Source organism: Cheilinus undulatus, linkage group 13 (genome assembly GCF_018320785.1).
Source record: "Cheilinus undulatus linkage group 13, ASM1832078v1, whole genome shotgun sequence".
NCBI lineage: Eukaryota > Metazoa > Chordata > Actinopteri > Labriformes > Labridae > Cheilinus > Cheilinus undulatus.
In genome coordinates this window covers 48235365-48257355 of record NC_054877.1, presented here as the reverse complement: position 1 = coordinate 48257355, position 21991 = coordinate 48235365, and the positions used below count along the sequence as shown (strand labels likewise).

At 39.5% G+C, this 21991-nt stretch overlaps 1 protein-coding gene across 1 annotated transcript; it reads right to left on the bottom strand.

Annotated features, from left to right (window-relative positions):
* Window positions 1-1611: 1611 nt before the first annotated feature.
* Window positions 1612-15590, bottom strand: LOC121520681 (immunoglobulin lambda-1 light chain-like). Its single transcript, XM_041804258.1, has 5 exons — window positions 15548-15590; window positions 15135-15455; window positions 4680-4727; window positions 2096-2420; window positions 1612-1992 (listed from the first exon to the last, which is right to left on the bottom strand). Exons 1-5 carry the CDS (start codon window positions 15588-15590, stop codon window positions 1830-1832), a joined length of 900 nt encoding a protein of 299 aa, XP_041660192.1. The 3' UTR covers window positions 1612-1829.
* Window positions 15591-21991: the final 6401 nt, after the last annotated feature.

Sequence of the window (21991 nt, the reverse complement as noted above, 5' to 3'; positions counted from 1 at the left end):
CTGACAGACATCACACATCACATAACCAAGTCTAGGTTAGAATATGAATTTAGTTTTTGCAGATTTTCCTCTTTTCATTTTCTAAAATCTGCGTCATAGATGTTTAATGAAGTAATGATTGTGTCACTGGTCAAAAAGACTCACTTAATGTCAATCATTCAAATCAGAATCACTTTTCATCAGAAATAAAGAATAAGATAAATAGTCTCTACTCTTCCTCCAGTACAGTCACATTAAACTCACTGACTGCAACACATTCAACTGTTCTCTACAATCCATCCAACCCGTTCAGCACAAAATATATATCCTGTGTTATATGTTCTTATTTTTTATATTATTTGAGCATTTTTAAGAAACGTGGCATTATAAACAGTCCAATTTAATTTGCTCTATTGTTTAGTTATTTCACTTTTGTCAACTTGATAATAAACCACAGTCTTTAAATTGAAGTTTTGGGCTTTTCAGACAACATTTTGGATGGCTGATAAAAAGATATTTCAGTGTAAACAACAGTATCATCAGCGTAGAGCTTTATTTTCACTCTAACCTAAATAAAACAGACCCAGCATTAAAGCAGGTGGCACAAACCAACAGAGTGGCATATTTATAGCGTATAAACATCTATATTTATCTGTTAATCTCTGACTTTGTTTAATTTTAGGCTTTATATTTACACATGTATGCATCTTTCCACATTATATTGTCAACAGTGTTAGAAATGTTTTGACAATCAGCAGACATTTACTGGTTATTTTCTGATGTTTTTAGTCATTATGAGATTTTTGTAACCAATGATGTGAAGTCAAAGATGTTGACATTTTTAATGTGTGTAAATATATAAATATTATACAGTAATTAGCATAATCACATGTTCTGGATTACACGGTAAACAGTAAATGTGAACTGTACATGAACATTGTTTTGGTTTATATCACATCATACTGGAGTAAAAATAAGATAATTTGCATAAATATGATTTATCTGAACAAGTCTTAGGTTGATAAAATTTCTTTTTGTTTTCTTTAATTCTCCCTCAGTGGTGTGGATTTCATCTTTCTGTATCTTCTTTTGCTCCCTTTTAAGTGAAATGAAATATGAAATCTTATTTTTCTGTTTTGTTTACTTAAATCTTAAATCTATTTTAAAATCTTTCATACAATAAAAATTATAAAGTCAAACAAACAGAATCAACTAGATTCATTCAACTTTAAATTTAAATCTATGAAGCCAAAATCAAATCAGACTGCTGTTTGTCCGTGTAAACAACAGTGTCATCAGCGTACAGCTTTACTTTCACACACGGGCAGTTATTTAAAAAAGATGATCCAACCTGGATCAATCTAAGTCACATTTACTCAGAATTACAGCTTCATGTTCATGTTTGCTCTCATGGTTGATTAAAAGAAACTTGTCTTTACTCTGAGATTATTGAGAAAAAACTCTTTATTAAGAAAAACTGAAAAATAACACACAGATGATGCAGGAAAATGTATGAAAAACAAATGAGTAATATTATAAGACATCATTAAGAACATTTACAGTGATCATGTTTATAGAACTATAATATATTACATAGAGAGAGATAGATTCATCATAATTTTGATCCTCCTTGAATTAGAACTCTGGTTTTATGGTCCAAATGTTTGGATTACTAAACTAGAACTGCAGTTACATTTGAAAACTGTCAGACATTTTAAAACATAAATCAGAATATTTATTAGAATTCTATCTTACTTTAAAAAGCTGAGAATGAAAAGATTTTATTACGTGAAAACTTTAAGAGGACAGTCAGTCAGCTGTTGTGCGGCGGATGGACGGTGTGTTGTTGGTTAGGGTTCCTCAGCAGACAGCGTCAGCAGACAGAGTCCACAGCAGTACACCAGACTCTTCACTATCAGCACAGAGTACAGCAGAGTCAGCAGCCTCACCCTGCACTCAGACCTGAAAGGATCATCTGAAACAGACAAGTCCAACAGAAATGTCATGATCCCTCTTCTCTATGACAGTGTCTACAAACACCAAGCTGCCGTTACCTTGTCCAGTCGCCGCCTCCTCTGTGCCGCCCTCATGCCGGCCGGAGCACAAGTATTCATACGGGTTGATCTGTTGGTCTTTGTGAAATGAGACTGAGGTGGAGTTCCCCTCGTGCTTCACAGAGCAGAGGTATTGATACTGGTTGATCATGGTCTGATTGATCAGTAAGATGGAGCTGGTTGGTCCTGACTCTCTGATCTCCAGCTGCTCTCCCTCAGCAGGGGGAACTTCCTCCAGAGGACCGTTGTCCTTCTGTCTTTTCCAGGAGATCTGGACCAGAGGAGGAAACATGGCTGAGGCCACACACAGCAGAGGACTCTTCTCCTCCTGCTGGTCTCTGGATGCTGCTGAGTACAGGCTCACCACGGGCTCCAGCACCTCATGATCTGAAGAACACATAGAAAGACATGAAGCCAACACTGCATCTGTCCTCTCTGCTGTTACTCACTAGCAAAAAAGTGTGGACGTAGCGCTGTTGGCATGAGAAGACTGTGCATTTGAGCTGATCCCTTTGACCTTTGACCCCTCTGTTTCAGACATGACCATAAATGTAGCTCTGCTGCTGACTGATTTTTTTTCTGTTGTTCATTTTCCAGCGTGGGTAAAAATGACTGAATTTGATCTGATCTCATCTTCTTTTTGTCTTTTTATTAAAAAATTCTAATTAAAAATATGAAAAGTAAATTTAGCAATCTTTTAAAAACATGTTCTATTTTTATGTAATAATAATACAAGAACTTTATTTATCCCCGACGGGAAATTCAATAATAATATAATAATGATAATATATAGAGAATAAAAAAAAAAAATATATATATATATATAGAGAGAGAGAGAGAGAGAAACAAAATAATATTAATAATATTGATAAGTCTTGTCACTATTATTATAATCAGCTGATATCAGGTTGGCGTAGCTTTACTGATTCAGTTTAATTATAAATGGATCAGGTTGGTTTTTGCTCTTCACCTCTGTTTGATGATGTTCATCAATATTAGCTCACTGTTGACATTTTTATGACTACTTTTTCACTCTTAGTTTTGTTGTTTATTTTCTGTCTGAGAACATGAACTAAAAAATGAACTTTTATTTATTTATGTAGTTTTTCTGTTTGTGTTTGTGGACCTTTGTTCATAGCGTAGGGTCGATAACATCAGGAGGTAAAAGTTGTTTTTTATGTCCGATAACTAAAGGAAGGACAAATACATGAACTTTTGCCATTTCAGATTCTCAGTGATTATTTTAGTAAGATATTTCCACGGATGATCAGACATTCAAAGTAGAGTACCTGAATATCAAAATCAGTTACATGTATTTGTTCAAAAAATTTTGGATCATTGATTCTGTATCTTTATCATAAATAACAATAAGATAAAATTAAAAAAAATAAAAATGTAAACAAAATAAATAAATTGAATTAAATTAAATTTAAAGAGGCCACAGATGTTTTTGTTTTTGTTTGTTTTGTGGTTCTTTCTTTCAGGCGTTGAATCGATAATGTCGGCTGAAAACCTTTTTTTTTAGATCAGATAAGAAAAGAAATTTTAAAAATACTAAATTTGATTTTGCATTTTTCAGTTTCAGATTAAATAAATTTTAGAGTAAAAATTTCCACAGATGATCAGCCACTCCAAGTAATTTACTTGAATATTAAAAACAAATACATGTATTTTTATACATGTTGTAATCGTCTATTCTGCATCTTTTGTATCAGTAGTCATTAAATAAAATTACAGAAAAGAACTAGATTAAATCAAATTCAATTAAAATTAGCCATGGCTTTTTTGTTGTCTTTTTTTGTTTTGTTGTTTTCTTTTTTTGTCTTTTTTTGGGGCATAGAAGAGAAAATGTAGTTACATTTTTTCCTCTCAGACAAGTAAAGAAAAAACATTTTTGATTCTGAATTTTTGCAATTTCAGATTTCCAAGTAAATTTTAAAAGTCAGACATTTTCATGGATGATCAGCCATTTTAATTTACCTGAATATTAGAAACAACAACATCTATTTTTAGACATGTTAGAATCATTTATTCTGTGTTTTTATTGTTTTTATTTTATTTTTCAGGTGAAAACATAAAAGCTAAGATGAAAACATGGATTCTCATGAGGTCAGATTTATGGTTTATATATTAAAGTTTTCTTTGGATCAAAAGTTGAATTGTTTTGGATGATTGAATCCAAAGAAAAATCTCCTGTGAACTAAAATGCTGTGTAGTGAATGTAAATGATTGAATGAGTTGAATGTAGAGTCTATTTAGTCAGATCTATGCTTTTCTGTTTTGTAGTTCAATCTCTCTCCACTAAATCAAAAGATTGCTGAGTGACTGAGAGGAGTCAGAAGTGTTGGAACGGCTGAACCATGGTGTAAAAATGGACATTTTCATTCCTTCTCTTCCTGTAATATATGTCTTTGTGAGAAAACAGCAAGTTTGTGAAGGCTGAGAGAAAAGGCGGTGAACATGTGAATCTCACAGTCATTACTGAATGATCTTAGAGCTGTTTTAGAAGAGACCTGATGTGATCCACATCCCTATTTAAACAACAACTAAAGAAACAACAAATGTTTACTGATGATGACAAGAGAAAATAGAAAGGCTGAAAAAGCAGAAATCATGATCAAATCTGAAGAAACACTTTATTCTTACCTGTTACAACCAGTTTAGTCCCAGAGCCAAAGATGTAATAGTCATTACCTCCCACAGTGATCCAGACTGGTACAAAAACCTCGGCCCAGCTGAATCTATCCAGATCATGAAGCAGGATCAGATTTCAGCTCTGGGATGTGTTTTTCTAAAGCTGACTTCAACATGACTGTCTCTGATATTATTGACACTAGTAGACTTCCTCTGAGGACCAGAATGTTGCTCAGTCCAATCATTGAGTCCACATGGATCTGAATGTTTGACCAACATTCTTGGTCTCCAGAGGATTGACCTCATTCATTCAGAATACTACAACAGGGCTCGACTGTAAATGACAGTAAAGAGACAGAAAAGGTGAGGATTCAAAACATCTTTAGCTTTCATTTGAATGTTGGCAGTGAAAAATGGAGACTTTAGTTTTTACTCTCCAGTGTTGTTGGGGATTCCTGTTTGCCCTTGTTATTCAAGGACTCAGCTTTTTAAATGTCTGACATTCAGAGTCTGGACTCCAGGAGAAAATAGAAATAAGTTAGTAAGTTTAGTGACTTTAGTGTAACCAGAACAAAACTCACCAGAATTTATACTTTTCATAAATCATGACAAAAGTTAAACACCATCGCCATTATAATCTGATTTTCATAACAATCTTTCCTGATTTTTGGTGATTTTTTTGGGTCGATATTAAAAAAAACCTTCTTCCAGACATTTTATCAGTTTCGACCATCAGCTCGTGGTCACAACCCTGAAACTGCGCTGAGTTTCCCCAGGAAGGCTGACTCTGGTTGAATCAGACTGGATGTGGGTCTTCTTGGGGAGCCAGACGTTGCACAGGTGTTTGTGGCTGGGCTTGTGGCCACTCTTGGACCACCACATGTCTCTAGAGATCCTGTTTCTCTCTGGGCCAGGGGTCGGAAACCTTTTCTGTTGAAGAGCCAGTTTTACCCGTACCCCCTTCCAGAAAATCTTTGAGGAGCCGCAGAAAGTCATTTAAGTCTTTCCCTATCAACATCACTGATTTAGCAAAGGTCTAGAGATCCTGGGACTCTCTGGGTGGACTCCAGGTCCAGGACCCTGGCTGCTGTCATTGAATGCATCCTCAATTTATGTGGAGTTTCATCTCTGATGAAACCCTTGATATCTTTGAGGTGAGTCACAGGACAAGACTTGAGGGTCAAAGTGAACTGGGAAGGAGACTGAGGCGTGAGCAGGGGTGGAAAGTAACTCATGACATTTACTCAGATTACTGTACAACAGGCCCATGACTCCTCTCTCCAGGTATCTCTCCAGGTATCCTCCCTCCATGGTGTATGCGGTTGCCTCTGGCATCTGAACCAGCCCTCCAGGTCCTGGTCACCCAGAATGCTGTGAGCTGGATCAGTCTTGTTGGTGCCTCTGGCCATCAGTCATCATCCAGGCCTCACAAGACTAGAGGAAGAGTGGAAGGACCAAGGACCAGAAGGTTCTGACTTTCATCTGCATCCTTAGATACCAGGAACACCACACTGTTTTACTCAGTGAACCCATCGCCCCATACCTGAGACCAAGTCTGTGGTTGAGCTCAGCCTCACAGTCAGAGATTCGATGGATTAAGCTGCCAAGGTAGGTGAACTGGTCTAAGACTTCCACCATTCAGACACTGATTTGATGGCAGCATCCAAGTCCAACAGGTACTGAGGAGTATAGTGGCTAAGAGGAGCCCCTGCCTCACCCCAGGATCAACTGGGAAGAAGTCAGAGCCATCACACTTTGGACCAGAATATAGGGCAGATATCAGCTGGATGATGGATCCTGCAGAGTTCCAGGATCCTCCCTGGGGCATCTCAACTCACCGCATCAAACGTCTTCTGGAAGTCAACACGGGCTTCAGCAACCCTCTTCTGAGTTCACAAGAGCACTCAGGATCTGAAGTGCCAGGATGTGTGAAGTGTAACACCCCTGTAGTTGTTACTCTCTCTAACATCACCCTTTCCCTTCCAGACTGGATCAACAATGCCCCTCTTCCAGTCAGTAGGATGATGCCTGTTCTCCATACGGAGCAGATGAGAGCATGGAACCACAGGAGGATCTCAGCCTGGATCCCTTACGTTTGCTGCTTTCTCAGACTTCAGCTGGTTCACTGCCCATGGAGTCTCCTCAACAGTTGGTGGATCCCAGCTTACAGGTGGGTCCACACTCACTCAGCTGTAGCATCCATTTGGAGCTCACAACTGTGAAGATCTGCCTGATACATCTCTCAGTAACCAGACCATTGTTTATAGATATCTGACTCCTCTGTCAGCATGGTCTCATCAGGCAGCTTTACTGCAGAGCAGCATGGAGAGGATGCATCTGTCTCAGCCAGGCAGGTATTACCTGTCCCCAGGTGGACCTCTACTCTCTCACACAGTGACCTCCACATCTCTCCACATCACCCTTGTAGCTTCATGCCTCAGCCTCCTGCCCAGTCCAGTTTTCACATCAAGTCTTGCCCTTTGACTTGTCTCAAAGATAACAACAGTTGACTCTGAGATGAGAACCTCTCTCCTCCTCTGAAACCTCAGGATACATTCATTGGCAGCAGCGAGGGTACCAGACTTGAAGTCCACCCAGAGAGACTCAGGATCTTGAGAGGCATCTGGTTCTCCAAGAGTGGCCACGAGCCCAGCAGTAAATGCCTGTGCAACATCTGGCCCCCCAATTTGACCAACATCCAATCTGATTCAACCAGAGTCAGCCTTCCTGGGGAAACTCAGCACAGTGTCAGGTTTGTGACCAGGAGCTGATGGGCTCTCCTGAAAACCCTTCAGTCCCTGAGCAGCCTCCAGCATCCACCTACACTTACATGGTCAGTCTCCTTCTTGATGACGCCATCACTGGGATACCAAGTCTAGAAATGAGCATTGAGGAGCTTTCATCTTGTTGTCCAGAGCCGTGTGGACCAACACACGCCTCATGGTTTTATGACTGTAGTCACCAAGAACAACCAAGGCATCACCCTTGGAGACTGAATCTAGCACTGAGTTGAGTCTGGTGTAGAAGTCTTCCTTTGCAGAGAACTCACTCAATCCTGTTGGAGCACAGACAGCAACAAACGAGACTGAGCCTGATGAATGGATCAGTCTGGTGTGCAGTAAACGCTCACTGACAGGCCTCACCTCTGATATCAAGGAGGACAATCGGCTCACAACCACCAGTACCACCCCCTCAGAGTGGCATCTGTCAGCGCAGCCAGACCAGTTATAGGTGTATCCACCCAGTCTCACCAGTGTCAGGGTGCCTGACCTCAGACAAGGCAGCAACAGCAATCCCAAGCTGAGCCAGCTCTCTGGACATCACAAGTATGCAAGAGTCCTCCTGTAGAGAAGTCACGTTCCAGGCCTGGAAAGACTTCGTCAAGTTGAGCAGAAACAGCTGAGGACTGGTTAATGACACCACCAGCACCACCAGCAATGGTTGACCTACCTGATCAATGTTTGTTCTGTAGGGATTTCCTCCTCGTCCAGCAGCGAGGGTCCCATGGGCTTTGACCTCCACCTTTATGTAACGGACATCTCATCTAGAGCCAGGAGGTCTACCTCTGTAGGGATCTTTGGTCTGTAGGTGAGTGTGTGTGATGCAGTTTAAGGCAGTCATTCTCAGACTTGGGGTCCCGACCCCAACTGGGGTCATGAGATGATTTCTGGGGGTCGCCAAATCATTTTGGGAAAATATAAATGCACATAATTAATATTACATAATTTTAGACAGGGCGTTGTTTTAGTTGTTTTCTGCTTCATAATCTGTCAAACATTCATTGTCTCAGCTGAGTTTATATGATCTGAACTGTGTGTGGGAGATTCTGTTCAGACAGCGGAAAAAAGAAACAAAGAGAGAGAAAAAAAAATCATGCATCGTTGTTTTAGCCGCAGCTGCAGCAAGTTTGCTAGCTACCTGATGAAAAATGGAGCGACTGGCTTCACAGAAAAAGTGTTCCAGGTCAAGACTTGGGTCAGCAGCAGCAGGGGTCTCAAGGTCAGTCACCAGAAGGCCTAACAGCAGCTCCACCACCTGAGAAATGTAAGGCCCTGAGGCTGACACCAGCTGATATCAGAGCTTCAAGGCTCTGTAAATATCAGCCCCACTTTTTGAAATATGGCTTTTCATGCACGAGCGGAAACAACACAGCATTACCTGCTGTGTGTTTTCATGTTAACAAGCTCTCAGCAACAGAAATGTTCAAACTTTTTCTCCCCGCTGTGTTTTGTTAAGGCTTTAATATTGCTACATGTTTTTCAGTAAAATTATTGTACCTTTGGGCAAGACCTGTGTCTCAATAAGAAACTGATAGCTGAAGTGTGATCTTAAGTGCTTGTTTGTAAATCAGACACAAACAGTTTGCTGTGTTGGTCTGGCGTGCAAGCGACAGAAAGGATCAGGAACGCCTTTAAGATAACTGAAGTTATGAATTTAGACAGAATGTCATGAAAAAACAAGTATCTATTGAGATTTATTGTACATGTTATTCATCATGTACAGAAATAAGAAAGCTCATCCTCAGAGGCAAAGCTGCTGCTTTTTTCTCTCTCACACTTGTTGACCATCGCTTCACTTAGTTATGTTTCCGCTATTTCTCGATTTCTCCACTGACATTAGAGTGAAATTAGAGCCAGAGTTTTACTGACAACCAATAAAGGGAGTAGAATCAGAACTCTAAGTACATTTTCAGTAGTTTTTCAGTGCAGCGCAGAGGCCATTATCCATTCACACCAGCATGGGGGGGGTTTGTGTGCGTGTTTGGGAGAAGTACACGGGGGTGGGGTCATGGACAACAGTGCATGTTAAACTGGGGGTTGCGACTCAAAAAGGTTGAGAACCACTGGTTTAAGGGTTATGTTTAGTTTAAGTCAGAGATCAAGCTATGATGCAGGGCTGTACAGTGGGACATATATGTCACAAATGCCACAGGAAAACTGGTCTGTGCCAAGAGGTTTTCACTCCTCACTGCACAGGTGCTATGACAAAGTGGGAGAGGTGTGTGCATGCCAGATGTGCAGATCAGACTTTAGGTTTGACTTGTTGCCCCAAAATCTTCACTCCACTTTGATTTGAGATTTGAATTTCATGCCCAGTCTATTTATTTCTTATTTCTGGAACATTTTAGACTAGGGCTGAACGATTTGCAAAAATAATCTAATTGCAGTTTTTTCATGCAATATTGCGATTTGAAATGTGATTATTTAGGTTCCTAAGTTTTTCTGTTTAACAAACATGAACAAGAAAAATATTAGATGAGTTTAAACTAGGGCTAAATTTAGAAATATAATATTTCTGTGATTTTGGCTACTAAAGCAAATTTGATATCAACTATTTTATTGAAGGGGATGAATAGATGCATGAGCAAGAAAAGTAAGATTTTTGTAAAAAATAGAATGAAATAAAAAAGATTCTTGAAGGTTTAAATAATGTATAAAGCAGTGATACTCAACAAGTGGCTCTTTTATGTCTTCATTTTAAAAATTATTCCCCCAGAGAACCTTAAAAAAGGGAAACTTTTTTGAACTTTTTCACCCATTTTTCACTTTTCACCCATTTAAGCTACTTTTTGCCATTGAATACACTTTTTTTCCTACTTTTTTTTTCCCATTTTTTGCCACTTATATCGCATTTTTGTCTATTAGGGCTATCTTTTTGCCATTTAATACCACTTTTGCCTACTTTTTTTGCAACTTTTTACCCATTTTTTGCCACTTTTCAACTTTATTTCTCTGCATTTTCACCCATTTAAGCTACTTATTGTCATTAATACCACTTTTTTCCTAGTTTTTGCCAATTTTAGCCAATCTTGACTGCTTTTTGCCCATTTTAGTCACTTTTCACTCATTTTTTTTCATGGTTTTGCCACTTTTGTGTCATTTTTTGCCAACTGTCACTCATTTTCTGTCACTTCTCACCCATTTTTGCTACTTTCTGACCTTTTTTCCACTTTTCCTCTCCATTTTTGCCCCTTTTTGACCATTTTTGCCACCTTAACCTTATTGTTAGCGCTACTTCAAGCTGTTTTTGCCACTTTTCACCTCTTAGATTGTGGCTCTTGCAAAGGTATTTTTCAACAAATTTGGCTCTTTGGTTGAGCAGGGTTGAGTAACACTGGCATAAAGCATAACAGAAAAAAGATTGTATCAAACTGATATTCTGACATGTTCAAGGTTAAAGAAATATTGCTGTCTGCGATTTAAAAATTGCAGCATTGTGATTTAATTGTGATTGTGATTTAATCTCATTTGCGATTAGTTGTCTAGCCCTATTTTAGACTCAAGCAGAATGTTTTTTCCTCTCGTCATGTGCAATCCTGTGCGTCTGGAGTGCGAGCGGTCACGCTCCGCGATGGTGAGAGAGTGACCTGCTGCCACTCTAACAGACGGGGCAGGCTCAGGGCAGACGCCGTACAGGTGTCGTTATGTTGAAGAGGAGCGCTGCTATAATCCCAATTTTTAATTTTAAGGCACGCAGGCAAGACGATGTTAAAAAGGTGTAGCCTATCTGCTAGCTTACTTCTCTGTTAGCCTCATCCTCTCCAATTATGCACTGACAGTTGCAGGGAGTTGGCTGTCAGTGAGAGGACAGAGCTCTCAGTCTGCGCTAACTTCTGGTTAAAGATTAATGTATAAAATGATGCATTTTTCTCCACTAACATTGTAGCTGATGCTGTTTAGGTCTGAATTTAGCATACAGGTCTGATATGACAGGGACAGACAGACAGCAGTGTACAAGGGAGAGAGAGAGAGAGAGAGAGAGAGACAGAGAGAGAGAGAGAGAGAGAGACAGAGACAGAGAGAGAGAGAGAGAGAGAGAGAGAGAGAGAGAGAGAGAGAGAGAGAGAGAGAGAGAGAGAGAGAGACAGAGAGAGACAGAGAGAGAGAGAGAGAGACAGAGAGAGAGAGAGAGAGAGAGAGAGACAGAGAGAGACAGAGAGAGAGAGAGAGACAGAGAGAGAGAGAGGTGCACAGAGGAGAGGATAATACATCCCACACTGCATAAACTTTGTGTGTATTGTTAGGGTAAAGACTCCAACAGGACTGATGTTCTGATTACACAGTTAGAGAGAAAAGAGCGTCTGTTCATTTACATCATCTCTGTAAACATCAGACCCCAGTGTGATACTACAATATGGACCAGACTCTAACAGTGTTTGATTAATTTCTACTAATGTTAGGAATATTTCCCTATTACTCTGAGTATCAGTAAATAGATAAGGGGTGTCCAAACTATGGCCCATGGGCCAACTGTGGCCCTTGGTCCTTTTGAATTGACCTCCAAGAAATCCATTAAAAAGGCCCACATAAGAACATAAAACTTTACTATATTTCTTAGTTTGACTAGGAATGCACAATATTGGGGTTTATACAATATGGAGGTATTTACAAATTAAATTTAGCTGATATCATACCAGTACACACTGCCTGGCCAAAAAAAAAAAGTCGCCACCAAAAAAAGGTCACACACTCTAATATTTGGTTGGACCGCCTTCAGCTTTGATTACAGCACGCATTCGCTGTGGCATTGTTTCAGTAAGCTTCTGCAGTCTCACAAGATTTATTTCCATCCAGTGCTGCATTAATTTTAATATTGATGATGGGAGAGTCTGACCACTGCGCAAAGGCTTCTCCAGCACATCCCAAAGATTCTCAATGGGGTTTAGGTCTGGACTCTGTGGTGGCCAATCCATGTGTGAAAACGATGTCTCATGCTCCCTGAACCACTCTTTCACAATTTGAGCCTGATGAATCCTGGCATTGTCATCTTGGAATATGCCCGTGCCATTAGGGAAGAAAAAATCCACTGATGGAATAACCTGGTCATTCAGTTTCAGGTAGTCAGCTGACCTCATTATTTGGGCACATAATGTTGCTGAACCTAGACCTGACCAACTGCAGCAACCCCAGATCATAGCCCCGCCCCCACAGGCTTGTACAGTAGGCACTAGGCATGATGGGTGCATCACTTCACCTGCCTCTCTTCTTACCCTGATGCACCCATCACTCTGGAACAGGGTCAGTCTGGACTCATCAGACCACATGACCTTCTTCCATTCCTTCAGAGTCCAGTCTTTATGCTCCCTAGCAAACTGAAGCCTTTTTTCCTGGTTGCCAATGATTTGACCCTTCTTAAACAGACTAACATCTTTTCCACGACCACAGGATGTGTCTTTGACATGGTTGTTTAAGAAATGAGAAGTTACTCATTGCATCAGCTGGGGTTAAATAACTTGTTGCCAGCTGAAAGATAATCGCCCATGCAGTAATTATCCAATAGGAGGCTGGTATCTATTTGCTTACTTAAATCCAGGTGGCGACTTCTTTTTGGCCAGGCAGTGTATAAAAATGTATAAATATTAATATAAATGTAGTTTAGACCTAACACTTCAGTCCTTGAAACACAGTCTAAGGATGAAAAAAGAAACATACTTCAGTCTCTAGAACACACTGAAGTTTAAGTGAATAGGATGAACACAAAAAAAGACTTCTGCTGTCTGTCAGTCCTGCCTAAAGTAGAAAAAAATAGATGGAAACAAACTAAAGGATTCCAGCAGCAAACAGCAGCACAAACTGAGCTCATCTGCTCTTCTGTCTGATCTCAAACTCTGATTTCCAAATCATACTGCTCTGGTCATCTTCAAGCACCAAAGTTTCTGTAAAGTCAGTCAGCTTCCAGCAGTTTGCTCTTGTTTTGTGTCTGAATGTGGAGATGAACCATCAGCGTCTCTCTTCTCTGTGATTGGCTGTTTGCTTTGGTAGACATTGATGAGAGCTGTAATTTAGGCTGTCTTGTTTTTGTTTTTCCAAGTACATTCACTTGCAGCATATATTTTGGTTACATGTTGGTTTTAGAGATGTAACAAACATTTTATATATTGTGCTACAGGTTTTTGTTCAGTGCTACAAGATTGTCAACCTCTGTAGCACCAGCGCTACGGGCAAAAATGTTAACCTACAGCCCTGTGATGGTCTGGCTGCTTCGAGGAGTTTTATCTAGCAGATGCTTTCCTGATCCAGCTCACTGCATACTGGGAGACAAGGACACGGTGGACTGGTCCATAACGGAGGTGACCATGTGTGTTGTGGAGGGGTCAGCTGGGAGGATACCTGGAGAGATGGGACATGGACCTGGAGCAGGTCTGGAGGATGTCCATCAGGAGGACAGAGCAGTACAGGACCAAGGCTGATCAAGTGCTGAACCAAATGATCCCATACTTGACCTGATAACAAACACTGACAACAGGATTTTCAAAATTGATTTAAACGAAAGATGTAACAAAACATTTAAATTGTTCAAACAAAACAGCATTTTTACTTGAGTTGATATTTCAGACATTTCTACAGAAATGTAGCTGCAGAATGCTGTTTTGGTTCAGTGATAAAGAAGATCAGGTTCACATTAAGGTTGTGAAAGTTCAAGTCTTTATCTTCAGAATATTTCTCCAAATATCAGGGTTATCAAACATGAAATATCCAAGATCATCTCTGTCATTTCTCCTCCACTGACCAATAAAAAGCAAAAAGGGAGTGAACTCTGTTATCAAGTTGAATCAAAGACCTGATCAAATGAAGAGATGTTTGAAAAAGCATGCACCTTTGTCTGAATGACTTTAAAGAGATAACAGAGATGTTTCCATGCTCTGTCTCATCAACACACATTTGTCTTCCTACTTCCACTTCTACCTTGAAGCTCAGAGGATGTCATGGGCCCAGGCTGCACTCAAACACACATTTTGAAGAGACAGGACGTTAAGAAGTGCCTTTACACTCCTACTGGCTGACAAGTACCCTACCACATCACCAACATACCGTCCCCAAGTCCAGATCCATCATGCCCAGGACTTCCTGATCCAGTGGACTCAGACACGCTCCCTGAGTCCAGTCTGTTTGTACTTTGAGGTCCGTTTTCCTCAGATCTGGTCCTGAGTCTTTCATGTGAAACCACTTTAACAGACTGAGGAAAGTGGAACTCAGTGACAAAGTTCATCAGCTAACAACAGTAATCAGCAGTTAGTAGAGCTCTAAAAACTCAGCTTGTGGGCTCAGCTCAACAAACATTCAAGGATTTAGTCCTCACTAAATATCTGATCAAACAACTTCAATGATAAAGAAGTGAAGATCTCATTTAAAGGGACATTTCACTGGATTATTTCCAGAGGATCTTTGTTGCTTTCTCTTCATCTCCATTCCTCTGTGTCTGTATCTTTCCCTTGTTTCTGACTATGTGGAGCAACAATAAAGCTGCTGTCATCAATAAAGTCTGATCTGTGATTTGACTTTCCAGTGGTCCTGTCAGCAGTGATGAAATAAATCCCTCAGTGTCTGTGACTCTGGCTGAGATGGAGGTGAAACATGTGAACCTGGATGTGGTTTACTGCTCTCTTCATGTTACAAACTCTGACTGACATCTGTTCATCTGAGGGTTTTTGTTCAGGCTCCTCGCTTCATTTCTCACTGTGGAGACCAGGATCATAGTAACAGGAGCAGAAATATGAGGCTGAATGAGAGACATTAACTCTCTGGATCTGCAACTCCCAGCCGTTCCCTTTATTCACAGATGAGAAATCATCTTCCTGAGGATGACTGTAGCCTTTAGCTATTACACCATCACTACTGCCAATAAGAAGAATCCCTCTGAATGTATCTGACTCTTTCTTCTGGTACCAGAATACATAGCTAGTACTACACTGGTCAGTCCCTCCACAGCTGAATGAAACGTTTCCACCGACTCTCCTGGTCAGTGTTAAATCATCCTGAATCAGCTCTGTCGCCGTGGAAACCAGCGCTGCAGACAAAGACACAGACAGGTGAAGGTGAGTGTGACAGTGTTTGGTAAAGGTGGAGTTTTCTGGCTCCTGATTGGCTGGAAACTCTCACCTGAACACAGACAGCACAGGGCAGCAGCTGGGAGGAGAAGCATTCTGTGCCGTGGTGTATCCTCTGGAGAACCTGAGGAGAAGTGACGCTCTGACGCTGCTGAGGGCAAACCAGGACGAGCTGAGACATCAGAGGAGGAACACCTGATTCTGACACGGCCTCACATCTCCCATCAGCCCTTGCGGCGGAGAGATAAGGCTGCGGTGTGACAGCAGGCCGGATCTTATTACATAGAAGAAAAAACGTCTGAAAATAGATGACCTTTAACCTCCAGGACCCAGGTGTTCTAAAGTAACCTGAGCAGATTACATTTATTGTGTTGCATAAATGGAAATCCAGTTTGATGTAAACTATCAGGATGATTGTAGTGAAGAAAATGTTGTAAGTGTTCATCAGTGAGTTCTAAAGGCAGTAATAGAATAAGTGTCTGATGTTAAGGACTGTTTCTCTCTCATGGACATTTGTCCCTTTGTTTTGTCTCACCAGAAATAAAAGTGCTGCAAAAACTCAACTATATATCATAGATTTAGTTGTCTGTCCTTCTGCTGTTGGCTCAGTGTCACATGATCAAATCCAGCTCTTCCTATTGGCTGTTGTTTGTATTTTAAAGCAGTGTTTTAGAAGGAGCACCTCAGTGTGCTGCTGGAGCAGACTTTGAAGTTGAAGGAGAAAGAGCTCCTCCTTGTGGTCAGTTTGGAGAACTGCAGAGATCCCCTGATGCTGCTCTTTGTCATCATGGTGATGCTGTTATGTGTTGTTCAGCTGCTGATACAACAGCGCCATCTTGTGGAGAATCAGGAAATCAGCTTTCACCAACATGCATCCTGTTCAGTTTCAGGTTGAAACAAACTTTCAAAATAAGAACAGGAAGTACCTATGACTTCTACAGCTGAACGTCAGATCTACGTCTGTTACTTCTCTCGCTGCTGATTTTCATCCTCATTTTCTCTGCCGTAATAAAAGGCATGCATGTGCACGTTTTATTTGTTGTTTTTCCTGAGACAGCATGGAAACTTTGGTAATTTCACCAGGAATTACCCTCTTATCTCCTTATTTTTTGATCACCGTGGGAGTTAATCCCAGCATGCTTTGGGGCTGTGAGGTGATCTGTCCATCATGTCAGTTAGGCCTTGTTTGTTTTAAACAGCATTGTAAATCAGCCATGACATGGCAGTAGCTGTTATTGAGAGCAGCTCTCGTCCACCCAGCTCTGTGTACACGCTGACACAAAGGTCACCGCTGCTATGTGACCTTTAACGGCCCATTTTTAACCCCCACGACGTCATAACATGATTTATTCTAAAGCAAAGAGACTCAGAGGCATAATTAGATCATCAGACAAAGATGGCATTCACTCGCATCCTGATATCAGCCAATGAAGGGGAGCTCTGTCGTCTGGAATGAACCAATCAGATCTCTCTGATGAGCTCTCCTTGGAGCTGCAGGTCAGCGTATTGTTTATGTTAATAGGAGACAGATTGGCCATGACCTCACTTCCTCTGCTGAATATTTGCATTCGTGCTTCAGGGAAAAAGCCTTTCCCCCGCCATGAACACAGCGATGCCAGAGGAAGCTCACTCACCAGGTTACAGAGACATCTGTCCTGGTTCAGAGCAAACAGAGCTGTCTGCATTTTATTCTGATGAATGCGATCAGTACCAAGGCCTGGGGGCCAAATCCGGCCGGTGGAACGGTTATATCCGGCCCGCGAGATCATATCATGTTTATATTACTGGCCCACCAGTATGAGGTCTGCAGATTTCCTCCAGTAGAAGTTATTAAACCATAAAAATCTGAAAATAAAGATTCATAGAGAATCAAGAATGTGGGGACAGAAATTAATTAGTTTTTATTTCATATTCACTTTAGCATCTCAAGATTACGACTAACTTATGATTTTGATTTTTCATTTCATGCTTTGACCTTTTCAACTCATAATTTGGACTTAATATATCACATTTTTATCTTTCAGACTCCCAGTTTTAAATTTTAAGTCATATTTTGACCTTTTCAGCTCCTTACTTTGGAGGGGACTTTTTAATAGAATTTTAACATTTTAATACCAGAACCTCTAACGCCGGGGTGTCAAACTCAGTCACAGCAGGGGCCAGATTCTGGATTTAAGTCTAGCCTGAGAGCCTGAGAGGGTTCAAACTGGGCTATAAACTGTCAGAAAAAAAAGCATTGATTATAAATCACTTTGATATAATTTAAAAAGTCACAATGCTAGGTTTAAAGGCTCAAAATCTGAGATAAAGTCAATCTTATTAGTTTAAGGGGTCAAAACACAAAACTAAAATAGCAAAATAATGTTTAAGAAATGCTACTATATGAGAAAGTCAAAATCATGAGTTTAAAAGGTCAAATATGAGTTAAAATTTCAAACTGTAAGTCTGAAGGTCAAAATATGACTAAACTAAAAATACTGAGTTAAAAGCTTAAAAATGACTCCAAATTTAAAAACTTGCATCTAAACTGTTATAATATGATAAAAAATATCAAAATTATGAGTTGAAAGGGTCAAACTATAAAATAAAAAGTCAGAATACTAAGTTTCAGTCATAATTTTTAGATGCAAAAACTGCAAATATGACAAAAACACACAAATTAAACACTTTACCCATTTTGTTGTCTTTTAAATAAAAATTAAATCAGTAATATTTTTACTCTGTTTCAGATTTTCATGGCTTAGATGAACGTGTCTGATCATGCAGAGTTCCTTTTAAAAACAGAACAGTAAATTATGTGAGGCAGTGTTTTCCAACCATTTTTCCTAAATGTAGCAATTCATTAGAATATTGACATAAAAATAACTGTGCATAAAAATCAGAGTTGTTGCTCATCATCAACATATTCAAAGATGTGATAATCACATTCAAATTTTAATTTGCATGACGTATATGAAAAATATTTCTGCACTTAAACTGGCATTTAAGGGGTTAAATTCCTAAAAAAAAAAAAATAAAAAAAATATATATATATATATATATATATATATATATATACATATTAGTAATCAGGTCTGATCTTGATTAAAACATTTTTTTTGCTCATTATTAACATTTTTAAGGCTGTGATAATCTGCCTCAAGGAAAATCAAATTTGCACGTGGTACATGGAAATATTATTTTTTTTGTGTTTTTTTACATCACAAACTTAAACTGGAAGGGAAAGGGTTAAATTCCTAAAAATTAATTCATATTTGATATTTATGATCAGGTCTGATCTCGATTAAAAGATTAATGCAAAGAGGTGTAAAAGTATTTATTTGTTCATTTTCATAGTTGTTTTTATAGATGCTGCCTTTTAGGCCATGATAACCCTGAATGTGAAAAGGTTTTATTCCTCCACACCATAAACACATTTATTTAACCTTTTAACGTTTGCTTTTACCTCTCTTCTTCTTTTTCTTCCATTTGTATTTTTTTATACAGTAATTTGAGTTTGGGTGTTTCCTGGCTGCTGCTGAGCTGCAGGGACGATGGATAAAGTGTTGAAGAAGCTCCAGAGAAACGTTCAGCTAAGCTGAGCTGAGTCTTTCAGTGTCATAAAGTCATAAATACATGTGGATGAAAATAAACTGAAACCTACACCATGTGACCACAGGGTGGCAGCACAGCTTCACCTCATCTGCTCAGCTCTGCCCTCCTCTGCTGCTTGGATCTGATTTTAAATCGAGGACAAAAAAGCCTCCACAGAGTGTCTAAGTAGAAATAGTCCACCAATGATTTGGTTTTAGGGATGAATTTCCCAGAATGGGGAAGAAAAGCTGTTAACCCTTTAAGACCTACAGGAGCGCCGGTGCCTCCATTTGATAACATCTATTTTTAACTGCAGGTAGAATTGTAGCCAAAGGAGATGGAGCGATAATTCTTTTTGCATATAAAACCAGAGGAGTAACTCTAACATATCACACATTTAGTGTGTTCCAGAGTTCTGTTTGAAATATCCTTCCTTCATTTGTGTAAATGTAGTACAAAGCGCACACATCAACAACATGAAATAATCTGAGCTGTAAATGTGTTGTTTTCTTGCAGGTCACGAGTCTTCTGCACACACATGTATGTGGCACACTCAGAGATTTGATTTCACTGCTGTAAAAAGGTTATTTTTTTAATAAAGATTCTGTCTTTTTGCAAATTGAGCACAACTTTATTTTTGTTTTTGCCACAGTTCATAAAGATGAGTGTATTTCAAAAATGCAGTTTTGAACACACTCAGAATAAGTTTTTGTGGGTTGAAATGATCTTGTGCAACTTTTTTACAATCACAATTTTGAGGGATACAGCTGTGACATCTCTGTATTTAGGAAATGTGTTAAAAAATAAACATTTTAAATTTTTTCTTGTGATTTTTTTTTTTTGCACTTTTGAGCACCTTAATTTGTTACTATAGACTTATCACATACGTATCATTAAAATCTGGGCTCTAAGGGTTGTATTGATGTATAGACAATTCAAATACTCCAAAAAAGGCCCTACAGCATGTAAAAATGTGAAGATCTGCTCTGGTGGACTTGTTCTATGGTAGGTCATAAAGGGTTAAAGATGGCCTTCCTTGGAGTGCTGCTCATTAACTTGTTCTGGTTTTGTACGCAGCATTCACCAGGACGATGCTTTTAACAGATTTTCTATCTTATTAAGTGGAAGTTTCCCATAAAATTCATTTCTAATCCCAGGAAGTTTGTACCCTGTATGTTTAAGACACGGTAACTTCCTTTAACAGGGCGAGACCAGGGCAGGAGGAGCGATGCTTTCTGAAATTGTTTTCAAACTTCGGTCTTTCTCATCAAAAGTTTTGTGCAGAGATTCATGGCTCTACTAGTGTTTTAAGATGGAAAAAACTACTTCCTGTTTCATGGCAGATAAAAAAAGTGGTGAAAAGTGTGTGAAAGTGGCAATAAAAATAAGTAAAAGCTGGCAAAGTAGGTGAAAAAGCTGGAAAAAAATGGCCATACATGGGTGAACGGGGTTAAATGGTCAGAAAATGGCAAAAACTGGGAGAAAAGTTACAAATGTGGAGAAAAAGTGGCAGAAATGACATGAAAAAAATGACTTACAGGTGGCAATAATGGAAAAAAGTGACAAAACGTGGCAGAAGAATTAGTGAAAAGTGACTAAAATTGGCAAAAAGCAGCAAAAAGGTGGGGGGAAATGGGAAAAAGTGACATGGAATGGCAAGAGGCACCTTAAATGGGCAAAAAGTGGCAAAAAAAGGAAAAAATGGCAAAAACTGCAAATAAGGACAATGGAAATATACAGACAAAAAATAAAGGTTGGCAATTAAGTTTGAAAGTTGAAGCCTGATGTTTAAGTGTGGGAAACAAACTGCAATGGATAATTCTGAGGTCAACGTTTCTCTTTTTTATGTTTTTCCAGGGGAATAAAATTTCAAATTTATAAAGGTTTATTTTTGGGCCTTTTCACGCCTTTCTTTGATAGAGGAAGGACAGAGGATAGACTCGGAAACAGAGAAGAGAGTGGGGAGAGAGCAAGGGGCCACAGGCCGGGTTCGAACCCCGGCATACATGGGTAGCGCCTTAAACCACTGGACCATCTGCGCTCCCTAATGTTTCAAATTTAGACATAAAAGAGCCACATGTGGCCCTAGAGCCACTGGTTGAGTATCACTGGTCTAGACTCTAGACCGTTTGCTTCACTAACCCTTTAAATACATGATATCGTCACGCTGCAGTCTAATCACCGGGGTTTTGCACAATTCTCTTTGTAAACTAAATTACTGTCAAACTGGTATGAAGTCTCTCCTGACTGAATTACGTTAGTGTTTTGGTGGAGATTGACAAAGTAAATGACAACAAACGGCCACATAGAAAGACCAATCCTACTGTTGCAGAGGCCTAAAAATGATTTTTGACAACATTTAGCACACGGTGGCCTTTAAAACCAAGTCTGAGTCAAGATGCAGATGAAAAAAAGGAATTAAAACCTGCAAAGACGACCCAGAGCGTGGCTGAAGTTCCTAAAAGAGTAAATGTTAAATGGGGATAAAGTAAATCTTGACATATTTAGCCAGGATCAGCGGTTTAACAAAAGCCAAGAGTTAATAGCAGGGCTTAGACACGGGGGGGTATTAAGCTAAGAAGACCACCTGCTGGGCTGCTATTGTGGCGCTGCTGATGTTCCCTGCGTCTCACAGCATGAGGACCTGCAGCACCTGGGAGGTTTGAACCCAACAAAAAGCAGCTTTAATTACGTAGAAATATTTGCTAGCTTTGAATTCTGCAGCTATGCATGAAAAAAATAAAGGAAATGAGTGTTTTTCAGCTTTAAACGAAGTTTTGGAGGAAAATGACCAAGAGACAGGAGGAAAATTTCAATAAAAGTCGTTTTATTCTCAAAATAAAATCTTCTATCAAAGTGGAAATCATACATATTTACATTCTCGTAAATTCTCATGTACAAATATACAGAATATGTACACCAA

Coding starts and splice junctions, on each gene's coding strand:
- LOC121520681 (XM_041804258.1), bottom strand. CDS start 15,590: ATGCTTCTCCTCCCAGCTGCTGCCCTGTGCTGTCTGTGTTCAG. Junction 2,421..4,679: donor GACTAAACTGGTTGTAACAG/GTAAGAATAAAG, acceptor TGTGTTCTTCAG/ATCATGAGGTGCTGGAGCCC. Junction 1,993..2,095: donor AAAGACCAACAGATCAACCC/GTATGAATACTT, acceptor GTCATAGAGAAG/AGGGATCATGACATTTCTGT.